At 36.0% G+C, this 25,476-nt stretch overlaps 3 protein-coding genes across 3 annotated transcripts; all 3 read left to right on the top strand.

Moving 5' to 3' along the window:
- The first annotated feature begins 260 nt into the window (after positions 1 to 260).
- On the top strand, positions 261 to 866 carry LOC131072341 (uncharacterized). Its single transcript, XM_058008482.2, has one exon. It carries the CDS (start codon positions 261 to 263, stop codon positions 864 to 866), a length of 606 nt encoding a protein of 201 aa, XP_057864465.2.
- A 5,359-nt stretch (positions 867 to 6,225) lies between these two features.
- LOC131856515 (uncharacterized) lies at positions 6,226 to 6,831 on the top strand. The gene has a single exon (XM_059208330.1). It carries the CDS (start codon positions 6,226 to 6,228, stop codon positions 6,829 to 6,831), a length of 606 nt encoding a protein of 201 aa, XP_059064313.1.
- A 14,932-nt stretch (positions 6,832 to 21,763) lies between these two features.
- Positions 21,764 to 22,369, top strand: LOC131856514 (uncharacterized). The gene is made up of 2 exons (XM_059208329.1): positions 21,764 to 21,981; positions 22,024 to 22,369. Exons 1-2 carry the CDS (start codon positions 21,764 to 21,766, stop codon positions 22,367 to 22,369), a joined length of 564 nt encoding a protein of 187 aa, XP_059064312.1.
- Positions 22,370 to 25,476: the final 3,107 nt, after the last annotated feature.

Genomic DNA, 25,476 nt, shown 5'->3' with positions numbered 1-25,476 from the left:
GCAGAGGAGAGTCTAAATCTTCAAATGTGCGTTAATTTTAAGGGAAGGACATAGCAAGCTGTTTTAATCAGTAGTCTAGTTGCAGGTAAGTACACTGCAATTGTGGTCGGTTTTCATTGATCACTTTCGCAACCATGCCGACCACATGCAAAAAGATGAGATATTCAACATCAGAGAAGTACCAATAGTTCCCCATGCCTACAAAAACCAATCCCTGACACACATCTCATGACACCGCCCTGAAATTAATATCCACAACCATGGAGTCAATCCGCAACATTGTGTGTGCAAACCTGACGTTGCTTCACAATGGTTTGAAGCAGCTGCACGGCTACACGCCAGGAGCCTCGGAAACCCTGCAACTCACGCTACGCCCTTTCCGCGAGAGTGACCTCGATGACTTCTTTGGATGGGCGGGAGACGATGCAGTAACCCGCTTTATGACTTGGGAAACATTTCCCAACATAGAAAACGCGAGGCAATTTCTGACGACTGTGATAATCCCTCACCCGTGGTTCAGGGCCATCTGCATTAATGATAAGGCCGTGGGTCATGTTCTGCTCAGACAGGGCACTGGAATTCATAGCTGTCGTGCCGAGTTGGGCTATGCTGTTAGCAGAAACTACTGGGGCATAGGCATTGCTACTGAAGCTGTCATGCGGGCTATACTGGCCGGGTTCTCTGATCTTCCTGGACTGACACGCATAGAAGCCATGGTGCTGCCTGAGAATCTGCCTTCGCAGAAGGTGCTCGAAAAGGCTGGGTTTACTCGAGAGTGCCTGCTTCGACGCTATATTAAGAATCGTGAGAACGTCCGAGAGTGTATTCTTTACAGTCATGTTTTACCTGTGGCTTCCTCTTCTTAATCAGATGAGATCGTACCCACATGGATATTAGCTGTGCTTTAGTCTTTGGATCTTAATTCGAAGACAGGATGGATATATTAGTAGTATAGTGAAATAAGATGAAGTATATGGTCTTCGTCGCAGTTGAAAGTACGACCTTGCGGGTATCTCCGTTTCACTGAAAGTATAAATGTATAACTATAAAAAATAATAATATTATTACTAGTATTTGAGGAGTGCAGTGTGAACTAGCATGCAACCTTTGTTTGTCTAATTTCTTATTAGTAATTTCTTCATATTAGGTTGATTGTAATATATCTATGGTTGAATTTTTTTTTTATTTCATAAAACAAATTGAAAAAAATAAATTAATTTCTAATTCACACTTAATAAAATGTTCATAATTTTCAGTGTGAAGTCTAAACAAAATAACTTTCAATTATATGTTCATATTTTTAGTGTTAGTCAAATGTATATCATTGTTAGTATATTAAGATTGTATGTATGTATGTTTATCTTAATGCTTATGAGTTTTATTATATCTTATTCTTACATGAGCTTATACCTTCTTATCATGTTGTTTGTAGTGGGGGTAACCATCTTTATATTCTTCTGTGACCATATTTTATTTATTTGTGTGTCTAGGTTTGTCTATCAATATGATTGTCTATTTTAAATTATTACGCAACATTATTTGGTTATTAAGGGCCATTTTATCTTATTATTTTGGTAGTTATTCATTGTTATAATTCATGTCCATTATGTTCTTTATGTCTTTTTACACTATCTCACTCATGAAGAGGCAATCATTTTGACATGTTCTCAAGTAGGATCACATTTTACACTATCGCAGTCTGATGACCTAACCAAGTTCCTTGACACACCAACCTTCCCCACCTATCAATTGCATGATCATATCTAATATGTCATATATCAAGATATTTATTGCTGCAAGACTAATGTCATCTCACCTAATCAATATATTCTCCTATTATTAGATGCCAAAAATGGAAGTATATGTTAGCCCAGTGTCCTATGTGCTTACATGATATTTTATGGTCATTAAGGGTTGCATCACCATTCTTTATTTGCCTATACTCGGAGAAAAGTTGTACACCTTTATGATCAGCCCCAACCCTTGCATTTACCATGCTTATTATTTGGCATGTTTTACTTGCTCATTAAACAATCCAATTATTTCAATTATTGTTATACCAATTTAAATGTTTGCATGCTTAGCTTGTATTTACATTTCTCATATCATTTTTCTCTCTCAATTAGTTCCTTGCACTTGATGGATGAAACCAATTGAAACGAGGCATGTTTTGTCACTAACACTCTAATTTTAAAGTTGTATATAGTTCCAACTACTTCTAGAGACTTATTACAATGAACAAATAGACCATTATCACATGCCACAACATGGCAATATTTGATATGTTGTGATTCCACAGTTGGCATGCCAAGTTGAAAATTAGTAACATTTCCTTATAAGTGGATTTTTTAACCCTACCCTCTCTCTCCTATTTCTTTCATGCTCAATTATACTAAAATATAATTTATATTTGTGATTATTATGACTTGTGTGATTTAAGATACCATAATATAATTTTATCTATTTTGTAAGTTCTTGTAGAGTAGACATGTTGAAAAGACTTGCATGATAATACAGGTATATAGGTCCATTACTTCATGTGGATCTTGTTATCTTTTTATGTTTTCATATTTACTTTGCATGCACACTTAAGAGTGCTTGCATACTTTGAGATACATGGTTATTCTTAAATTAGTGTAGGTTTTATGTGTGCTCTATGTTATTTATTTAATATATTCTCTATTTTCTTAACAATTCTAATAGTTAATTAGGATAGTAAATAGTGTTTTTGTTTACCAAACCTCATGCTTAATCATAGTTAGATTCATTCTTTGTCTTAGGGGAAGGATTAATAATAGCTTCTGAGGGGTACAAAATTCACAATATTGCATGTTAAAAATGTAATTGACACAAGGGATATACTTTTATCTCTGTCAAACAAAACATCTCTATCAAATAAAAAAACATGTTTAGGGTAAACACAGTACAACCACAAAGGCCCTCATTTCATATAAATTGAAGTTGGCTAATAATGCAATAGAAAACAAGTATTTGGATAAAATGTTACAATATCAAAAAATAGAGATATTGTTGTCATCCCCTCTGATTCTTGTTCACATACTCACTACAAGAAATATCTGTATAAAATAAATCAAGCTATGATTTTTATACTTAAGCCAATTATCATCTCTTGTTTCCAATCAATTAAAATTTATGCATATTAGGTTTATACTTGTGTCTTCCCTAGTTTTATCTATGATAATTTTTCCTTCTTGATTATGCCTTCTCTTCCAACTTCTTCCTCTTAGATTTTTAAAATTGTCCATCAAGACATGTCTTTAATCCATTACCTAAATTTTTGTTATATTGGTCAGTCTTTTAGACTTTCTCTTTATAGTATGTCAATTGATTAGACCGCAATGCCCCATCACATATTTTTAGTATTTTGGTTTTGGTAACCATCAGGGCCTAAAATTTCTATCTATTTTTATATGCTTATCCTAACATGCCAACACATGTTGTATTATTTCCAATTGTCCATCTCATAACCATCACTTTCAAAATAGAATCTTTTCCACTCATGCTCAATGTTCAAATTTGAAGTTACATGTGTACATGACGGGTTACCTATTCTATTTATGGAGGATATTAAAAATGAATATTTTTATTTGGGATCATCATCTACACTTAGCGAAAATCCATTTAGAATCTATTTTGAGAATTTATTAACAAAATTATATTTAAACTCTATTTTTAGTACTTGTGTTCAAGCACATGAATCCTAGGACAAAAACCATTTTTTATTTTAGAGGGTGATCTCATAGAGAATTAATAATTTGGATTCATTGGATGTGGAATCTAGCCACAATAGATTGATTCATTTCTCCATTGTTGTTGGTATGAATTTCATGATACTGTAGTGTCATTTAAATGTAATATAGTCATTATTGTAACAGGAAAGAGAGTAGGAATTACACCTTTACTTTTTATTCATTATAATATGAAATTAAGTGTTATATTTTCATCATTAATCAATGTGTGATGAAATTATTGATATATTAATAGTAATTTAAATCGAAGTTGTATAAAATATTATCATATAATAGGGCCCAATACTATTGATATTCAACTAATAAGAGTTTATGTGAAGTTAAGAACTATATTTGCATTATTATTTTGACCCAAGATATTACATCATACTACAAGAGAAAGGAGAAATTTGCATCAATAGTTCTGTAGGAATGTTCTTTTTTTGCATTAAATGATTCTTTATGCCATTCACGGCTTAAAGGATTTGAAAATTATCCTAAGGCATTGCATCTTGGCTAGTTTCCTTACTGAAATAATTATCTGAAAGGAGTTACATTCCAAACCATTTACATTAGATTGGCTCTAACTAAAATTGAGGGCTTTATTTTTGTTAACAATTTAGGAGTCCTTCAGAGGTACTCAATTCATTCCATAAATGTTCTAGTAATAGTTTGTAAAGTTTTCCTATTGCTTACCATATTATTTGATGATCCCCCCATTGTCAATAGTTAATTTCTATTCTTGTTTGAAACTATAGAAATTGAAGCCCTTGTGACTTTTTGAATATTCATATATGTGATTAGGAATCCAATCTCATCTAAACATTGAGCCTCTTGGCTAATTATTTAGAAGAAGTTCAAGCTCACCAATTTTGATTAACTATACATCCTTCATATTATAATGTTTTTTTCCTTCAATGCCATGCTCATAATTTGGGTTTCTAACCACCTCGTGTGTTGTTGAAATAGTAGTAATCGAATGTTAACACTATTTTGAAGAATTATACTCCCCACCTTTTATATAAAGTCTTTGGGTGATATTTCTTAGCTATTGGAAATTTCAACTACTAGCATGATTTAAATTCTTATCCCCAAATTTTGTTCTATGAGCCTAATAGAATATAGCATGTCTAATTTTAGCTAAAAAACTATCACTATCTATGGTGTTTGATTTATTAAAACTCACATTTAACTAAAATTACTTTTTCTAATCTAAGATGGCTCATCTCTAGTAGACTTGACATCTTTGAGTATCTTATTTGGACTTTCTTGCAAACTAAAAGTGAAAGTGCTTGAAAAATGATTCATAAATTTTTACCACCATTTCATCCTTTGCCTTTTCTCTTTTGAGAATCACTTTCCTTGGGGATATGAACCAAGCCTTCATATGTGGCTAACATATGAATAAATTTATAGTCTTCATTTTCATTTAACTCTAGAAATCCAAGAGAGTCCTAATTTTCAATGAAGAGATTTCTATAATGTTTTATCTTAATAAGAAAAGTCACATCCTCACTCTTGTTTTATTTCTAGATCTAAGCTCAGGATAAGGGGGTGACCTTGGAGTTTGAGAAACTATAAGAACTTCTTAATTACTGGAGAAGGAATCCATAATTTACTGTACACAAATGAAATAGGTATTCACACAACAGCAACTACTATTCACCTCCTATTGAGTGAAAAACCATTTGAAAACTTCCAAGTGGTCTTCTCCTACCTATAATGACATGGTTATCGATAACATCATTCTCTAAATCTTAAATAGAATGTATCAATACCTTTTACAATTTGAAACATATAATTAGATGAATGCTTATCAGTCCTCTTTTAAACAATCCTTGAATTGATCCTTACACCACTCCAACATCTCCTCCTAATGTGAAGGCTTATGCATAATTCCACCATCTCCTCCTAATGTGAAAGCTAATGCATAATGTTTTGGTGAGTTGACATTTTAAACTACATAATTTATGTTAAGCTTTTGTAGCTGCTCTACACTAACTAAATTTTTTTTGGGTAAATTTTGAAATGTATTTGAAGTCTTCTTAAGCGTTGTAAGCTTCGCATCCATTGGTTAATTGAGGTAACCGAACAAACTGTACCTACAATCTTGAAAAAATAATCAAACTATCAATACCAACCATCTCAGCATCGATCTAATAAGAACGTACAGAACTTTTCTTTTAAGTAATCTAGTTGTGGGTTCACACACTGCAAATGTGGTCGGTTGTACAAAAGCATTGATCACTTAGTGGGTTCTACAAATTCAGACATCACTTAATGTGGTGGGTTCTCCAAATTCACAGGTCACTTAGATGTGGTCGGTTCTACGAATTCACAGAGCACTTTAACAGCCACGCCGACCACATGCAAAAATATGAGATATCCAACATCCAGGAAGCCGTCCACCACGCCTCTAGAAGCCAAGCCCCAACAATCACATCTTCACACCTCTCTGAAAACATTGTCCACGAGCATGGCGTCAATTCACAACATTGTCCGTGCAAAGTTGAACTTGCTTCCCAATGGCTTGAAGCAGCTTCACGGCTACACTCCAGGAGCCTCGAAAACACAGCCACTCACGCTACGCCCTTTCCGCGAGGATGACCTCGATGACTTCTATGGATGGGCGGGAGACGATGCAGTCACTTGCTTTATGACATGGGAAACCTTTCCCAACATAGAAAGCGCGAGGCAATTTCTGATGACAGTTATAATCCCTCACCCCTGGTTCAGGGCCATCTGCATTAATGACAAGGCCGTGGGTCACGTTCTGCTCAAACAAGGCGCTGGAAGTCATAGCTGCCGTGCTGAGCTGGGCTACGCTGTGAGCAGAAACTACTGGGGCGTGGGCATTGCTACTGAAGCTGTCATGCGGGCTGTTCAGGCCGGGTTTTCCGAGCTTCCAGGACTGAGACGCATTCAAGCCATCGTGCTACCTGAGAATCTGCCTTCGCAGAAGGTGGTCGAAAAGGCTGGGTTTACTAGAGAGTGCCTGCTTCGACGCTATATCAAGATTCGTGAGAACGTCCGAGACTGTATTCTTTACAGTTATGTTTTACCTGCTGCTTCCTCTTCTTAATCAGGTGAGAACTTGCCCACATGGATATTCTAGCAGTGCTGTAGTCTTTATTCAAAGACAGAATGGATATATTATTAGTATGTACTGGAATAAGATAAAGTTTACGATCTTCATCACAGTTCTACCTTGTGGGTATCTCCATTCCACCCGAAGTGTAAGCATAAGTATTTGACTAAATTAGTATTATTATTATTATTATTAGTATTTGTGGAGTGCACTGTAGACTAGCATGGAAGTTCTTATATAGTTATAATAGTAGTAATTGTTGTTTTAAATGTTTTTAAATATTATTATTTTGAGATGAGTAATTATAGTGATAGTATAGGGTGGAGTGTAATGATGGGAGTATGTTAATTGTTAATCAAAGAATATAAAAATTAAATATTAAATAGCTGACAAAGTAATATATAATATAAATATAAATACTAATAATTAAAAAATGTATATATATAACACAAATCAATGGATAAATTTTCAAAAACGAGTGTTAAAAAATAGTTACTAGCTAAGATTGAAAGAATGAAGGTGTCATGAAGAAAAAATAAATCAAAAATCAAAGCATTAAAATCACAAATCATTTTCACAAAAGAATAAAGATATTATAGAAAAAATAAACAATAAATAATAAAAAAATCAAAAATCACAAGTCTCTACATGGAAAAATAATAGTCATAATCACAATGTCATTTACTCTTGCGGCTATGAATTTTGCTCTGCCCACAACTAAAGGACGCCAATGTTCGTTGTCTCCTCTCCACAATGTTAGCATCTAGTTTATTGGGTGATTGTGTTGGCTATCAACGATTCAATGGTTATTTCTCTAGTGGTAGCCTTTCATTCTTAGAACTGTTGCAATCGAGAACTAGGGCACACAACACCCCTTGTTGGCCCACAATTGGCAACACGACCCTCACTTGACTAAACAATATAGGTAGGCTCTACAAAATGAGATAGGATTTGTTCAAAGACTCGGAAAGGTCACCATGTTGGGAAAGGGTTTTCTCCAGGATGGTTTGGGTAGCGATTTCACAAATAATTTGTTTTCTTGAGCCATCCAGGACTTTAGATTTTGGGAAGAAAGGTCATTCAAACTGGAACAAGGATGAGAGTTTAGCTATAGCTAAGGAACACAAAGAGTTTTCTCCATTTTTTCTGCAATATTTTGGGCACAATCTAGAGATTTGTGTTACTAGCCCAATCCATGATTGAGAGGATTTCCTTCACGATCATCCACTTATTTGAATATTTGTTCTAATCCGACCCAAGTTGTGTGATCTTCATGATCAAGGATCAATACCCACTAGAAAGATGGCTTGGAGGATGAGATCAGTGTTTACACCTGTGTTAGGGGCTTCTTCATCCTTATGTTTCAATCCCTTGAGGACAAGGAGAGAATGTTAAAAAATAGCCCATGGGTGTTTCAGGAAAATAAATTATGTGAGAAGGCCTAGTATTCTTCCTTTGATCCTCGACCATTGATCTTCAGATCTACATTTTTGTGGGTTCGATTACCATACCTCCCCATTCAATTTTTAGAAATGGATTGTTTGCAGGTCATTGGCAATGGATTGGGTAGATTTTTATGTGCCTCAAAGGAAAAAATCAATTATGTGAGCACCACTTGTCAAACACAATGTACCACTAAGAGGGGGGTGAATCAGTGGTTCGCAAACTTTTCCCTTTAACTATCCTATGTGAGTATACCGGTTAATAGATCTAACTAAATGCAGACTTACCGGTTAGAAGCGAGACTAGCACAAATGCGCTCACACATAAAAGGGGACATCACATAACACCAACATATACGAGGAAAACCCAAGATGCAAAAAACCTTGATGAGAAATGTTGTTGGAGTCTACTGCTCCAATCCAACCTCACAATGAATCTCTTATTACAATGTTTAGGGCGCCAACCCAAGGAGCACCAACCACTGATTTACGGTGCCAACCCAAGGAGCTACAACCCCTGCACCAAGCTACAACTCAGTGATCTACAATGAGTATATTTAAATACAAAAGTAATAATCTTGTTACAAATGGATTTTGTAACTCTTCTGTGAATCTCTCTGCTAGATCTTCTATCCAATTCACTGTCGGTACTCTGCTCACCCTCTCACTGTTGTTACCTTACTCTTTGTCACACTCTTGCCAGTTCACCCTCTTCTCCTTCTCTGTCGGTTCTACTCTCTGTCGGTTCTGCACTTTACCGGTTCTCTCTTCTCTCTGCTACACCGCTGCTTTCCACTAGTACTACACTCTATCGATTCTATGTCTGCCTTCTCTGCAGTCTTCTGCACTTCTTCTCTATCAGTATGGTCACTGTCAGTTCTGCACTTCTATTACCGGTTGAACACTTTAACCATGTTATTCGAAGCGGTTAGGGTTTCCTTGTCAACCTCGAGACAAACCAAATCCAATCAGATCTCATGAGATCCGATCACCTTGATTGATGAACTTTAACATATTAATCAATCCTGCCATTTTCATACCTTCCTAATCATGCCTTCTATTTTTAGCAATCTTCTTTTAACCTATCGACAGATATCTTGGTCGATCACCAAGAATGGCTTCGAGGTCTCCTTCACCTGCCTCGATCTACTCAATCAGTCTAAGCTAGATCTCTATTGTCCAACTGACCTCGAGCCGCAAACCCCTACTGCACATCACGTGAATCTCACCGTCGACATATATGTTGACCTGTCACCATCTACCTCGTCACTTGATACTTCACCGACTTAACATGCCAACTTGTGCTTGCATACCACTTCACCTCCATGTGGCCACTCTATTGGAATCCACCTTTTCTAGGTCATCTATGTCGGTATGGATGGGATCACCGACCAACTCCATTACCGGGTCCTTCTGCCAATTAAACCCTTAACTAGTTTGTCATCAACCTTGCACTCTTCTTCTCTTCCAGTGGAACACTCAACCGGTAAACACTCTTGCTAACCTACCTTATGCACATCTTCATCAGATGGGAGCCTTCTACATCTGTACGTTGTTGCATTACCGGTGGACATACTTACCGGTAAACACCTTGATGACACCATGTCATCAACCTTCAACTATTTTCATCTAAGACATATGCATGTTAGTTGCACTCTCTATCTGTAGCTGCTCAGCCTTGCCTTCTTCATCATAAAGCAGGACATCATCTCAACCAGTTTGTCAGAGTGACAAACCCATCACTTTCCATCTATCCCAGCAACTCATCATGCCTTCTCTATCGGTCCAATGCATATCCCCAAATACATGCACTTGAGGCATCTTAGTGTTTCACCTTTCCATCCGGTGTGAGCCTTCAACCACCTGCCTTTAACTCTTTTGTCTTATCTCACCGAACTATGATGCACACTTTCAATAATAGGAGATAAGTTCCACTTACTGGTGGGAGTGGATTGTTGTCATCTGCAACCTTTAATGCACTCAGGTGACTTCCCTGTTTGTGCAGCATGTCTTCAAATAGGCACATGTGATCGAGTTGGGCACTCTCACTGTCAGTCATCTCTTCACATGGTGACTGCATCTCTATCTGGTGGGAGTCCTATTGTTTTTCATCCACATAGTATATCGGTGACCTGTACATCCTTCTCCTCCAGTATTGATGTGATTTAGGTTACATTCCGCCTCTTCATCACAAATAGCAGCTCAACATCCTACTCATCCTGCTTGTACATTGATCATAAGCTTGCCAGGTTGCAACCACTCATTTGGTTGATTTATCTTCTCCATCTCAACACATGCTCACCGGTTAGCAACCATAGACTGTCAACACATCACTTCCCATTTGACGTACTCTCCTTACCAGTGAAAGACTATATCAGTAACTTGTCCATATCTTCCACACAAGTCAAACACTAACTTGTGTACCGGTGACTCCAATGGTCATTCTTTTGAATGACATTCTCTCCCTTGCCTTACTGATGTTCGGCAACACAAGGTGATATCAAAGATATCACATCTGGTATGCATCCATGACAGTGTTGCATATACATCTCTTATATCGATAGCCATCCTATACCAGTTGACATCAATGACAACACAATGCCAACACACCACCTATGCTTAGATTTTTCTAGAGATGGACCTTTTTAGTGGTCTACTAGTTGATATCTCCTTAAAACTTGGTAAAATAAATTGGAGGCAGCAAGTAGATTACAAAAATATTATTTTCAAACCCAGAAGATGCTTCTCAATAGAGCATCACACTCCTTAGTGTCTAAAACTAAACAACTCTAATTTTGGAAGTCAGACTACACGCTACATCCTCACCTAATGGATTGGTAACAAGTCCCACCATTATGTAATTTCTAACCAGACATAATTGAGCTACTATAGGGCACCTCTTCTAGTCTATACAAATACAAATTCTTCTCTTTCTTCAGACAATATTCAAGAGCTAGTTTCTAGAACTCCCCCATGGCTATCTAAGGATGTAGCTTCTCTAAAAGATCAAAAATAATTCCAAGGAGAAAGAATCCGCGATTTCATACATTGCTGCCACTTCATTGGGCTCTCCTTTATTGGGAAGGCTTAGTTCCAAGGGTGGCAATCATTTTAATTAGGCTCAGATGGGGGAAATGAGGGGAGTGACCCCTTAGTAGAAGTAGACAAAAACAATTTAGTTTCTTCTCAATCTGAGGTGTGTGGACAAAGGTTAAGAAGAAAATATCACCTTCAGCTAAACACTAAATGTTGTTTAGAAAGGAGGAATTAATGGACAGAGTGAAAATGTCTTAGTGAAGGGGCTTATTGAGAACACAACAAATTAATTATGTTGCAATTTAGCATTTCAATACTAAAGAGTTATGTTGATAGCACAATCTTTTGTGGTATTTTATTAGCACCTCTTGTGGCAAGGGTATGTATTTATATCTTTTTACTTTTAATGTATGAGAGTGAACCCCATGTCTACAAATTCTTAATTTAAAAAAAATCTTATAATATTAAAAAATGTAATTGACAAATACAACATAAATAATAAAAATTTATAAAGTAGAAAAAAAAATACTTGAAAAAAATTAAATAATCATCTCTTCACTTCTTTTTTTCATTTTTTATTGCATAAATTACAATAAATAAAGGTAAAAATTTATTATTATTTTGCATAGGCGAATAAGTTTTCACCAAATTAAGATGATTTCAATTTTTACTTAAACTTGTTTACTATAAATATGCTCTCCATTTTCATTACTTGGATGAAAAATATTCATTAAACATGTTTTTGAAAGTTAAAGTTTTTAATTGTTTAATTATTTTGAATATTCTATTATACATTCTATTAATGCATGACATATGAAAATATTAAATACATTCAAAAATGTTGAAGTAGAGATATACAATATGTATCTAAATAAATATTATATATAATAAACATTATATATTACTAACATAAACATCTTATGATGAAGCTTACATTGCCTACATTGGGTTTAATTTGCCTATTTCTAAGAGTTATAATAAAGTTTGAATTGAAGGTGATTCTTTGAAGATCATTAATTATTTGAAAGGCATCCAAAAACCCTCTTGGACCATCCAAGGGCTTATTGTGGATTGTTTGGAGATTATTAATGCCTTGGATGATTGTCTTATTTCTCAAATTTATAGACAAGGGAACTTTGTTGCGAACCAATTTGCTAACCTTGGGATCATTAGTGACTCTAGGTGTTTGTGGGGGATTAATTTGGCAGCCTTATGGCTTTTTGGTGTTTTTCTTATTCCCTTATTTTTACTTATTAGGAACTAGAGATTTTGCATCCTTCTCGATCCTTATTTCATTTCTAATGAGCACTCATAGTTTACTCTATTTTTACAACCAATGATTGATCCATGTCCTCTCTCTACACTCCACACGGATTGTGGGTGCTTTTTATTTTACCCTGACCTTTTTTATCCCAACATTCTCCTACGTTATTTTGTTGCTTTCCCTCACATTTTTAGCTTATTTTTGTGTCATGTTTCTATCATTGGGCCCTACTAACTATATGAGTGGAGATAGATTTTGGTTGGAACCTAATTCCTATGACAAATAGAAGAAGATGCCCTCAATTTTGGGTAAATTAGAAGCAGGTGGGGTTACCCTATTTATGGGACATCTCCATGGTCATGATCCTATGGCAATTAAGGCTTTTCTTATTGGATAGAAGATTGGGTCTCTCTTGGCTTATAAGGTGGAGCTAGTGATCTCTAAAGGCTTGATTGTGGAAGTAACTATCCTAAGCCATGAGGACAAGAAGGTTTATAGAGAGAAGAAGGCTTTCAAGGAATCCATGGCTCTATTTTTCAAGGAGGACAAGTTTGAAAAAGTGGAAAGAACCAAGTTTGGGGGCTACAATCGTGGCACCAATAAACCTTTCTAGGTGGAGATGGTAGAAGTTTTTATGAGGTGATTTACCCTAGATGGCCATTTTTCTAGTCTATTTGGGAATCATTTTATTCTTCTTAATCACTTTCGTTATAGGTGTTGGGTTTCATTTTCATTCTACCTTGTTTCCTCTTGTAGTGCTAGTATCAATGATCATAGAAATAAATCTTCCTGAATCCTTCATGAGGGCCCTATCCTCATCAACATGGAATATGTAAAGGTTGTGTCCATTCCCCTTAAGCCCCCATGGGGAAGCATAAATTGGATTATGCCCAAAATATCATGGTACACCACTCAAACATGTACTCTAAGGATGTGGTCTTAGATGAAGAGGCATGGTGTGATATACGCATTAGAAAGAAGTATTTGGCCAAAAAGAAAGCCAAGAAAAGTCCCTCTCTCGTGGACTAAGGGTTTTGAGATTGAGGAGGATGAGGTTGAGATTGTATCTCACATTAGGCCTAACCCATCTGAAGATATTCCAGGGATTTCTCAAAAGGAGAAAAAGGTTACCTGGCCTAGCCTCATTGTTGTCATTGGGGAGCCCTTGGATCCTTGCAAAGGTAAGAAGGGCTCTTATGCTAACAAAACCAAAAAGGGAAGTATGGATGTCATTGGAAGTGAGTATGTGGGTGATGAGATTCCTTTGCTTGATAAGAATTATAGGAAAGGGATGGCAGAGGATAGGTATGAGGTACCTCAAGAGGATGGCATGTAAAAAGGTCTTAATACCCATGTTGGTGCTAAGGATGAGACCCTTGGTGAAATTCCCCCAAATTCCTTTCAGGATGTAGATATGCTACTTTTGAATGCTACTGATGGTCAAACCAACCTATTCAATTGGGTAGTCTCTCAGATTTTAGATATTAGAAATAACCTTTTCTCCCTCTCTGACAAGGTGGAGAATCTTCCATCAATGGGAAATAGGGGCATGGAAAATGGGGAGGCTAATAAAATCATAGAGATTATCAATTTCATTGCCAAGGATGTGAGGTATTTGAAGTCGAATAAAGAGAAACGAATTAGCTCTCTGGAAGGTTTGATGGCCAAGGTAAACAACAATCTTAATACTATGGTTAATGTTAGTAAAGAGGTTGTTCAGAGGAATTCTAGTGGTCTCCGTATGTTGAATGAAACAACTCAATGCATGAGGTAAGAAATAAAAAGATAAAAATTTTGATGCTAGTGGTGAAGAGGTGGAGGCTGGTGATCTTGCTAATGGTTCTAAGAACTACATTTTGTCCAAAATGCAAGGGCTCTTTTCTAGAACTTCTAACCAGTCTAAGACCATTGGTGATCCAACCCAGGCTATTAAAGAAGTCATGGATATGCATGACCACATCATACAGAAGGATATGGAGGCTACCAAGATTCTAAAAGATCTTAGCATGTCAGTTTGGGCTTGTGCCCTATTTTTCCTTTATGTTGTTGTATTTTTTTCTATTGTTGTTTGTTTCCTACTTATTTGGTTATCTTTAGTCAATAGCTATTGGTCATTGTAAAGTGTTTTGAGGCCCCTTCAAAACACATTTTACCTTATCAAAAACATAAACATCTTAAATACATCTATCTAAAAGACATTGAAGGCATCTATATTTATTTTTTATTGAGAGTAGGTAGGTGTCTTCAGATTGATATATCCCAGCATCTTTTAGATAGATGTATTTAAGATGTCTATGCTAGTTAATGTTGAGAGGTAATTTATAATGATAGTAAGGGGTGAAGTGTGCTAATATTTTTTTATTTTATTTTTTGTCTTAAATTAATCATTATTTACAATGTTAAAATATTAATACTTAACCGTTAACATTATATTTCTAAAATAAACAATAAATAAAATTTATATAATAAATAAAATAGCTTCAAAATGACATTTATAAATATTTTTAATATAAATATATTTTAAATATCCAAACTAATATGTTTTAATAATTAAATATTCTTAATATAAGTTCAATAATTAAATAATAGTTATATAAGTATTACTTTTAAAAATGGTTGAATTTCAAATTTAATTTATAATATAAAGAATTAAAAGATATTATGGGATAAATTGATGAAATAAATGCATAAAATTATTTGTAATCTAATTCAATAGTGTATGGAACTATAAAGCTCATCTAAATGGAAGATCAAATTTATAATTCAAACTTACAACTCGCAAATTAGAAATAGCCACACAAATCTAGGAGCATAATAGAAAACACAACGAATGAACTATGTTTAAGTCAAAATATCTTCTCCAATAAAACATTTCTATTAATGTGACTTCAAATGAACTATGAAGCTAAATTATATGCTAATAAATATATTGAGTGAAAAAGAATATTCTATGAAATTACATTAACTTATAAGAGCAATTTTAAATAGCACACTTTAAATTTTGATTTTTATAGGTGGCTCTTCTACAATCACACTAACTTCTCTAATATGACCCAAGTATTACTATGATTTTAAATAAGCTACCTAAATAAATCAAAGCTTAGAAGTTATTGTTTAAGTGAAAAAAGTTTCTCCAATAAAACTTTCTTATTAATATGACTCAAATAAACCACTCAAATAAAAATCTTGTAAACACTGCATATAAAACATCTAAAACATCAATTTAACCCAAACAACAGATACCCTTTTTTTTAAAGTAGTCTAGTTGTGGGTCGATCCCCTGCAAATGTGGTCAGTTTTACAAATACAGACATCACATGATATGGTGGGTTCTACAAAATTCAGAGATCACTTAATGTGATGGGTTCTTTAAATCCACAGATCACTTAAATGTGGTCGGTTCGTTGTGGGTTGATACCCTGCAAATGTGGTCAGTTTTACAAATACAGACATCACATAATATGGTGGGTTCTACAAAATCCACAGATCACTTAAATGTGGTCGGTTCTACGAATTCACAGAGCACTTTAACAGCCACACCGACCACATGCAAAAATATGAGATATCCAACATCCAGGAAGTCGTCCACCACGCCTATAGAAGCCAAGCCCCAACAATCACATCTTCACACCTCTCTGAAAACATTGTCCACGAGCATGGCGTCAATTCACAACATTTATCCGTGCAAAGTTGAACTTGCATCCCAATGGCTGGAAGCAGTTTCACGGCTACACTCCCGGAGCCTCAGAAACCCAGCTACTCACGCTACGTCCTTTCCGCGAGAATGACCTCGATGACTTTATCGATGGGCAGGAGTCAACGAAGTGACGCGCTTTATGACATGGGAAACATTTCCCAATATAGAAAGCGCGAGGCAATGTCTGATGACAGTTATAATCCGTTGTTCAGGGCCATCTGCATTAATGACAATGCCGTGGGTCACGTTCTGTTCAGGGAAGGCATCGGATTTCATAGGGAAAGGAGTCAGTAGTGGACATAGCTAATTTCGTGCATCTTAAGTTCTTAAATGGTTCATTGGATTTGGATGATTTTTTTTTGTTTCCTTCATATGTGACTTAACTACTTCAATCTATTGTTTTGGCTTGTGGGTAGTAACGATGCACGTTGTAGAATTCATTATGCACACAAAGGTCAAAAAGTGGTCATTTCAAAGTGTGGTCTAATACATAATCACCTTTGCGCCAATAGTAGATAACACAAAATAGTCAGTAGTAGTTGACAAATGCCCCAATAGTTATGCACAAATGCTCTGGTATTGGTGCACAAATGTCCCAGTAGTGGGCTAATTATTGGTACATGTGATATTTATTAATGGACTTTCCATCACCATTTGTTTTGGCTCCTACTATGTCTACTAGCAGGGGGTGAGGGTAACAAAAAGATGACAGTTATTCGTCATATGTCCACTACTGGCTCATTTCCCTTAGTATGGAAGTTTTATGTGTAATTTGTTTTATATAATTATGTCGAGAGGCATCTACAATGACATACAAATATCCGTAAACAAAAAATTGATTTTGAATAAATTTGACATGTAGATGATAGGTAAATCATGCATGTTTTAGTTTCTCTATAAGTATTATTCTATTACTCTGAATAAAATATAATCATTGCCATGTGTCTCTAAGTATATGAAACTGTTACATCTTTAATGAGAGTGAAAGAGTGCAGCATTACTCAACTCCATGTCCTTCTTGAAAGCAAATATGTGATATCTCTCAGCATTATTTTACATATATATTTTTAAAAATATAGGTATTCTAGTTATAATAGTAGCAATTGTTATTTTAGATGGTTTTTTATTAATATTATTAATGTTGACAGGTATTTTATAGTGAAGTGTGTTAACAAACGTTCTTATTTTTTGTCTTAATATTATTAGTACTGAAAATTTTACAATGATAGAAAGTGGTGAAGTCTTTAATAGAAATTGTATTTTTTTGTTATAAATTTTACTCTCATTTACAATGTCAAAATATTCATGCCTAATAGTAAACATAATATTTCTGGAATAAGCAATACATACAATCTATATTGTAAATAAAATAATTCTAAAATACAATAAAATAACTTTTAAATAAATAAAATAGGTTCAAATTGATATTAAGGATGATAATGGTAGGTTCCTTTCAATGGTGGTGCTCCCCTTGGAATGTCAGACGAACCACCTTGTTGAAGCTATTGCTCTCTACAATGGTTTAAGCACTGCCAAACATCTCAATTGCAAGATGGTGTAATTAGAAGGAGACTCGAGCAACATTATACAATACCTTAAGGGCATTCAATAACTTTCTTTTTCACAATTATTCTCTACCTTTAAAATATGTATACATTTAGCGCACATACACTCATCCACACACACCTCAATTACAAAGTTATTACACTTATTTATACATGACATCAACCTTGGAGAAATCATCAAGGTCGGCCCAACACTTACCATCTAATTACAAAAATACAACCATACTCAATACAATATTACATGTGGACCAAGCAATGTCATTCAAGACATAGCACAAACCCAAATCTTTCCCTTGAACATGTTATACCTCCAAGAATTACACCTCAAATATCTACAACATGCTACAAGCATCCGGTCGACCAAGAACATGAAGAGCACCAATGTATCAAATAAAAACATGAATTACGAGCTCAATGATCAATGTGGACCACCAAAACAAAAGGCACATGATCTAGAGACATCCACAAGAATCATGAATTACCATAGCAACATCTGCACCATCACATATTACTAGAATCATCAGCAGCGTCATACTGAACCTCAATAACACTAACTGCAATGATTATCAACCTTGAAAAATCACTTGCGGGCCTCCACACCATGAACCACTTGAATTGAGGATACACACCAACATCCTAAACATACTCCAAATCCGTAGAACAAGATATTACGATGTGGAGCAATGCAAATCAAAATACTGGCACTCTATCACCATTGAGCAACTGAAAAACCATCCACAACACAAATACCCACAACTCAATCAAATCTCCATGAGGACCTCTAAAACTTGAACTAAATCAACTACAGAAAACCCTATACAAACCCTTTAATCTGAAAACTTTGATCTTCATTATACTTAACTATGTTGAACAAACTAACTCACTTAATTTCACTGCATCACTGTCTCAGACAAAGAAATGTGTTGACATCAAAGGCAACACATCTCTCAAATGTCTCTCAAGAACATATTTGCAACATTCTTCCAACAATATCCCCTTTGGCATTGATGGCAACATATGATGTTAAAATATGACACAATCAATGGCAAAAAATAAACAGCTCCCCCTTAGACCTTGCACATAACTCTCCTACTTTTTTTTTAATCTCATTGAATATTTTTTCACATGACTCTCTCCCCCTTTGACATCAATGGAAAAGGCACGTATTTTATAGATCAAACCACAAAACTAACTACTCCCCTTGATTAGCAGCCACCAATCATCAATCTGGATCACAAGATATGACTGTGAAATGCACCGGACTAATGCATACCAATGCATCTTAATTTTGATTAGGAAGGGAAATCACCCCTAAATTCACTCTGAGATACTCAAAAGTATCCTTAGGCAAAGGCTTTATTAATCTGTCTACAATATGTTCCTTAGTAGACACATACTCCAATCTGACTTCCTTCTCATTTACCTTTTCTCTCAAAATGTGAAACTTGATGGATATATGTTTAGTATTTGAATGCAACACTGGATTCTTTGAAATGTCAATCACACTTGAATTGTCACAGAAGATAGCAGTAGGCTCATCATACACTACTCTGATATCCTTCAACATCTTCTTCATCCATATCACCTGAGTACAATTGTTTGTTGTAGCAATATACTCTACCTCTGTAGTAGATAGAGAAATAGATTATGGTTTTTGGTCAACCATGAAACCAATCTTCTTCCCAAGAAAAATGAACCACCACTAGTACTCTTCTTATCATCCACATGTCCTACCCAATCAGCATCAATAAAAGCACTCAAAGTAAAATCATCATCTTTAGGATACCATTGACCAAAATCAACTGTTCCTTTCAAATATCTAAAAAAAAATTTGACAACTACAACATGAGAATATGACAGAACTTTAGGGGAATCATCATCTTTAGTCAACTTACATCCGATCACCATAAGAAATCTTCCAAACCAAACTTATTCAACAACACTTTTACATACTTGGACTGATATATAGAGATTCCTTTTTCTGACTATGTGATTTGCAAACCCAAAAATAATTTCATCTCTCAAATCATAGACATTTCAAATCCATTCTTCATTTCATTAGCAAAAATTTTGAATAAACTATCATTCCCTCCGAAGACAATATCATCATCAAAAACTTCAACAATTAGAATGTTATCATGATCAATCTTGAAGTACAGATTACTATCAACAGTATCTTTGTTAACTCCTAGCTTCAGTAGATACTTATCTAATCTAGCATACCATTCTCTTTGGGCTTGCTTCAGTCCATACAAAGCTTTCTTCAACTGACAAACCATATCTCCTTGATCAGATAATTGAAATCCATCCAGTTTCTCAATGTACACCTCTTCTTCCAATTCACCATTGAGGAATGTTGACTTGACATCCATCTGATAGACTTTGAAATCCTTGTAAGAAACAAAGGCAAGAAACAATCTTACAACTTCAATTCTTGCCACAGGGGAAAAAGTTTCTTCAAAATCAATTCCTTCCATTTGTGAATATCCTTTACAAACAAGTCTTTCTTTGTTTCTAACAACTTCACCTTTCTCATTCAATTTGTTTTGAAAGACCCATTTGGTTCCAATTACATTTTTGTCCTTAGGTATGGGAACAATATCTCATGTATTATTATTTTCAATCTGCATCAATTCTTGTTCCATTGCTTTTACCCAATGTTCATCTCTACATGCTTCATTTACATCTTTAGGTTCAATCTTTGAAATCAAACAATACTCAACTTGATCTTCAACAATTCTTCTTCTCGTTTTAACACCTTTATTTTTATCTCTTATGGTCTGATTTTTAGAATGATTCAACCTTACATACCTGGGAGTCTTAGGATTTTCTTAAATTTCATACTCTTGTGTTCTTTCGTTGGCACTTGCACTAGTCCCTTCTCCTTGAGACGCTGTATTCTCCGAAATGATTTGGACTTGATTTTGAGTTTGAAGTTTCTTCCCATTGTTTGTATTGTCACTCTGGTCATCTGAACATATCAGCAATATTTTTATTGTCTCTCATTTTGTTCATCAACCCTGACATTTTCACTCTCAACTATCTTCCTCAGTCTCTTATTATAACATCAGTAGGCCTTACTTTTGGTATAATAACCAAGAGATAATCCTTCATCACATCTAGCATCAAACTTTCCTAGATATTCATCCTTCTTGATATAACATTTACTTCCGAAAATTCTAAAATATTTAATGGTAGGAGCATGACCAAACCATAAATTATAAGGAGTCTTACTAATATCACCTTTGACATGCACTCAGTTAAGAGTGTAAACAACAGTACTCACAGCTTCTCTCCAATAGGCATGCAGAACATTTCCCTCCAACATCATTGTCCTAGAAGTTTCCCGAATGGTTTTGTTCTTACTTTCCACAACTCTATTTTGTTGAGGGGTTCTCAAAGCAAACGACTATCTTCTTATCCCATCGTCTTCCCAAAATGTATTGAACTCACTAGAAGTGAATTCACCACCTCTATCGGATCTCAGACACTTTAGCTTCAAAGTTGTCTCTCTCTCAACCATAACCTTGAAAATCTTGAACTTGTCTATAGCTTCAAACTTCTCCCTCAAGAAAGTAACCCACATCATCCTAGAATAATCATCAATCAGCAACATGAAATATATATCTCCTTGCAAACTTCTGCCTACTTTTTTGGGTGGAGCAGAGGAGAGTCTAAAACTTCAAATGTGCGTTAATTTTAAGGGAAGGACATAGCAAGCTGTTTTAATCAGTAGTCTAGTTGCAGGTAAGTACACTGCAATTGTGGTCGGTTTTCATTGATCACTTTCGCAACCATACCGACCACATGCAAAAAGATGAGATATTCAACATCAGAGAAGTAGCAATAGTTCCCCATGCCTACAAAAACCAATCCCTGACACACATCTCATGACACCGCCCTGAAATTAATATCCACAACCATGGAGTCAATCCGCAACATTGTGTCCGCAAACCTGACGTTGCTTCACAATGGTTTGAAGCAGCTGCACGGCTACACGCCAGGAGCCTCGGAAACCCTGCAACTCACGCTACGCCCTTTCCGCGAGACTGACCTCGATGACTTCTTTGGATGGGCGGGAGACGATGCAGCCACCCGCTTTATGACTTGGGAAACATTTCCCAACATAGAAAACGCGAGGTAATTTCTGACGACTGTGATAATCCCTCACCCGTGGTTCAGGGCCATCTGCATTAATGATAAGGCCGTGGGTCATGTTCTGCTCAGACAGGGTACTGGATTTCATAGCTGTCGTGCCGAGTTGGGCTATGCTGTTAGCAGAAACTACTGGGGCATAGGCATTGCTACTGAAGCTGTCATGCGGGCTATACTGGCCGGGTTCTCTGATCTTCCAGGACTGAGACGCATTGAAGCCATGGTGCTCCCTGAGAATCTGCCTTCGCAGAAGGTGGTCGAAAAGGCTGGGTTTACTAGAGAGTGCCTGCTTCGACGCTATATCAAGATTCGTGAGAACGTCCGAGACTGTATTCTTTACAGTTATGTTTTACCTGCTGCTTCCTCTTCTTAATCAGGTGAGAACTTGCCCACATGGATATTCTAGCAGTGCTGTAGTCTTTATTCAAAGACAGAATGGATATATTATTAGTATGTACTGGAATAAGATGAAGTTTACGATCTTCATCACAGTTCTACCTTGTGGGTATCTCCATTCCACCCGAAGTGTAAGCATAAGTATTTGACTAAATTAGTATTATTATTATTATTATTAGTATTTGTGGAGTGCACTGTAGACTAGCAGGGAAGTTCTTTTATAGTTATAATAGTAGTAATTGTTGTTTTAAATGTTTTTAAATATTATTATTTTGAGATGAGTAATTATAGTGATAGTATAGGGTGGAGTGTAATGATGGGAGTATGTTAATTGTTAATCAAAGAATATAAAAATTAAATATTAAATAGCTGACAAAGTAATATATAATATAAATATAAATACTAATAATTAAAAGATGTATATATATAACACAAATCAATGGATAAATTTTCAAAAAACGAGCGTTAAAAAATAGTTACTAGCTAAGATTGAAAGAATGAAGGTGTCATGAAGAAAAAATAAATCAAAAATCAAAAATCAAAAATCGAAGCATTAAAATCACAAATCATTTTCACAAAAGAATAAAGATATTATAGAAAAAATAAATAATAAATAATAAAAAAATCAAAAATCACAAGTCTCTACATGGAAAAATAATAGTCATAATCACAATGTCATTTACTCTTGCGGCTATGAATTTTGCTCTGCCCACAACTAAAGGACGCCAATGTTCGTTGTCTCCTCTCCATAATGTTAGCATCTAGTTTATTGGGTGATTGTGTTGGCTATCAATGATTCAATGGTTATTTCTCTAGTGGTAGCCTTTCATTCTTAGAACTGTTGAAATCGAGAACTAGGGCACACAACACCCCTTGTTGGCCCACAATTGGCAACACGACCCTCACTTGACTAAACAATATAGGTAGGCTCTACAAAATGAGATAGGATTTGTTCAAAGACTAGGAAAGGTCACCATGTTGGGAAAGGTTTTTCTCCAGGATGGTTTGGGTAGCGATTTCACAAATAATTTGTTTGCTTGAGCCATCCAGGACTTTAGATTTTGGGAAGAAAGGTCATTCAAACTGGAACAAGGATGAGAGTTTAGCTATAGCTAAGGAACACAAAGAGTTTTCTCCATTTTTTCTGCAATATTTTGGGCACAATCTAGAGATTTGTGTTACTAGCCCAATCCATGATTGAGAGGATTTCCTTCATGATCATCCACTTATTTGAATATTTGTTCAAATCCGACCCAAGTTGTGTGATCTTCATGATCAAGGATCAATACCCACTAGAAAGATGGCTTGGAGGATGAGATCAGTGTTTACACCTGTGTTAGGGGCTTCTTCATCCTTATGTTTCTATCCCTTGAGGACAAGGAGAGAATGTTAAAAAATAGCCCATGGGTGTTTCAGGAAAATAAATTATGTGAGAAGGCCTAGTATTCTTCCTTTGATCCTCGACCATTGATCTTCAGATCTACATTTTTGTGGGTTCGATTACCATACCTCCCCATTCAATTTTTAGAAATGGATTGTTTGCAGGTCATTGGCAATGGATTGGGTAGATTTTTATGTGCCTCAAAGGAAACAATCAATTATGTGAGCACCACTTGTCAGACACAATGTACCACTGAGAGGGGGGTGAATCAGTGGTTCGCAAACTTTTCCCTTTAACTATCTTATGTGAGTATACCGGTTAATAGATCTAACTAAATGCAGACTTACCGGTTAGAAGGGAGACTAGCACAAATGCACTCACACATAAAAGGGGACATCACATAACACCAACATATACGAGGAAAACCCAAGATGCAAAAAACCTTGATGAGAAATGTTGTTGGAGTCTACTACTCCAATCCAACCTCACAATGAATCTCTTATTACAATGTTTAGGGCACCAACCCAAGGAGCACCAACCACTGATTTAGGGTGCCAACCCAAGGAGCTACAACCCCTGCACCGAGCTACAACTCAGTGATCTACAATGAGTATATTTAAATACAAAAGTAATAATCTTGTTACAAATGGATTTTCTAACTCTTCTGCAAATCTCTCTGCTAGATCTTCTATCCAATTCACTGTCAGTACTCTGCTCACCCTCTCACTGTTGTTACCTTACTCTTTGTCACACTCTTGCCAGTTCACCCTCTTCTCCTTCTCTGTCGGTTCTACTCTCTATCGGTTCTGCACTTTACCGGTTCTCTCTTCTCTCTGCTACATCGCTGCTCTCCACTGGTACTACACTCTGTCGATTCTATGTCTGACTTCTCTGCAGTCTTCTGCACTTCTTCTCTATCGGTATGGTCACTGTCGGTTCTGCAATTCTATTACTGGTTGAACACTTTAACCATGTTATTCGAAGCGGTTAGGGTTTCCTTGTCAACCTCGAGGCAAACCAAATCCAATCAGATCTCATGAGATCCAATCACCTTGATTTATGAACTTTAACATATTAATCAATCCTACCATTGTCATACCTTCCTGATCACGCCTTCTATTTTTAGCAATCTTCTTTTAACCTATCGACGGATATCTTGGTCGATCACCAAGAATGGCTTCGAGGTCTCCTTCACCTGCCTCAATCTACTCAATCAGTCTAAGCTAGATCTCTATTGTCCAACTGACCTCGAGCTGCAAACCCCTGCTGCACATCACGTGAATCTCGCAGTCGACATAAATGTTGACCTGTCACCATCTACCTCATCACTTGATACTTCACCGACTTAACATGCCAACTTGTGCTTGCATACCACTTCACCTCCATGTGGCCACTTTGTTGACATCCACCTTTGCTAGGTCATCTATGTCGGTATGGATGGGATCACCAACCAACTCCATTATCGGGTCCTTCTACCAGTTAAACCGTTAACTGGTTTGTCATCAACCTTGCACTCTTCTTCTCTTCCGGTGGAACACTCAACCAGTAAACACTCTTGCTAACCTACCTTATGCACATCTTCATCAAATGGGAGCCTTCTACATCTATACGTTGTTGCATTACCGGTGGACATACTTACCGGTAAACACCTTGATGACACCATGTCATGAACCTTCAACTATTTTCATCTAAGACATATGCAT

This window comes from Cryptomeria japonica, chromosome 7, assembly GCF_030272615.1.
Source record: "Cryptomeria japonica chromosome 7, Sugi_1.0, whole genome shotgun sequence".
NCBI classification, from domain to species: domain Eukaryota; kingdom Viridiplantae; phylum Streptophyta; class Pinopsida; order Cupressales; family Cupressaceae; genus Cryptomeria; species Cryptomeria japonica.
This window is presented reverse-complemented; position numbering and strand designations above follow the sequence as displayed.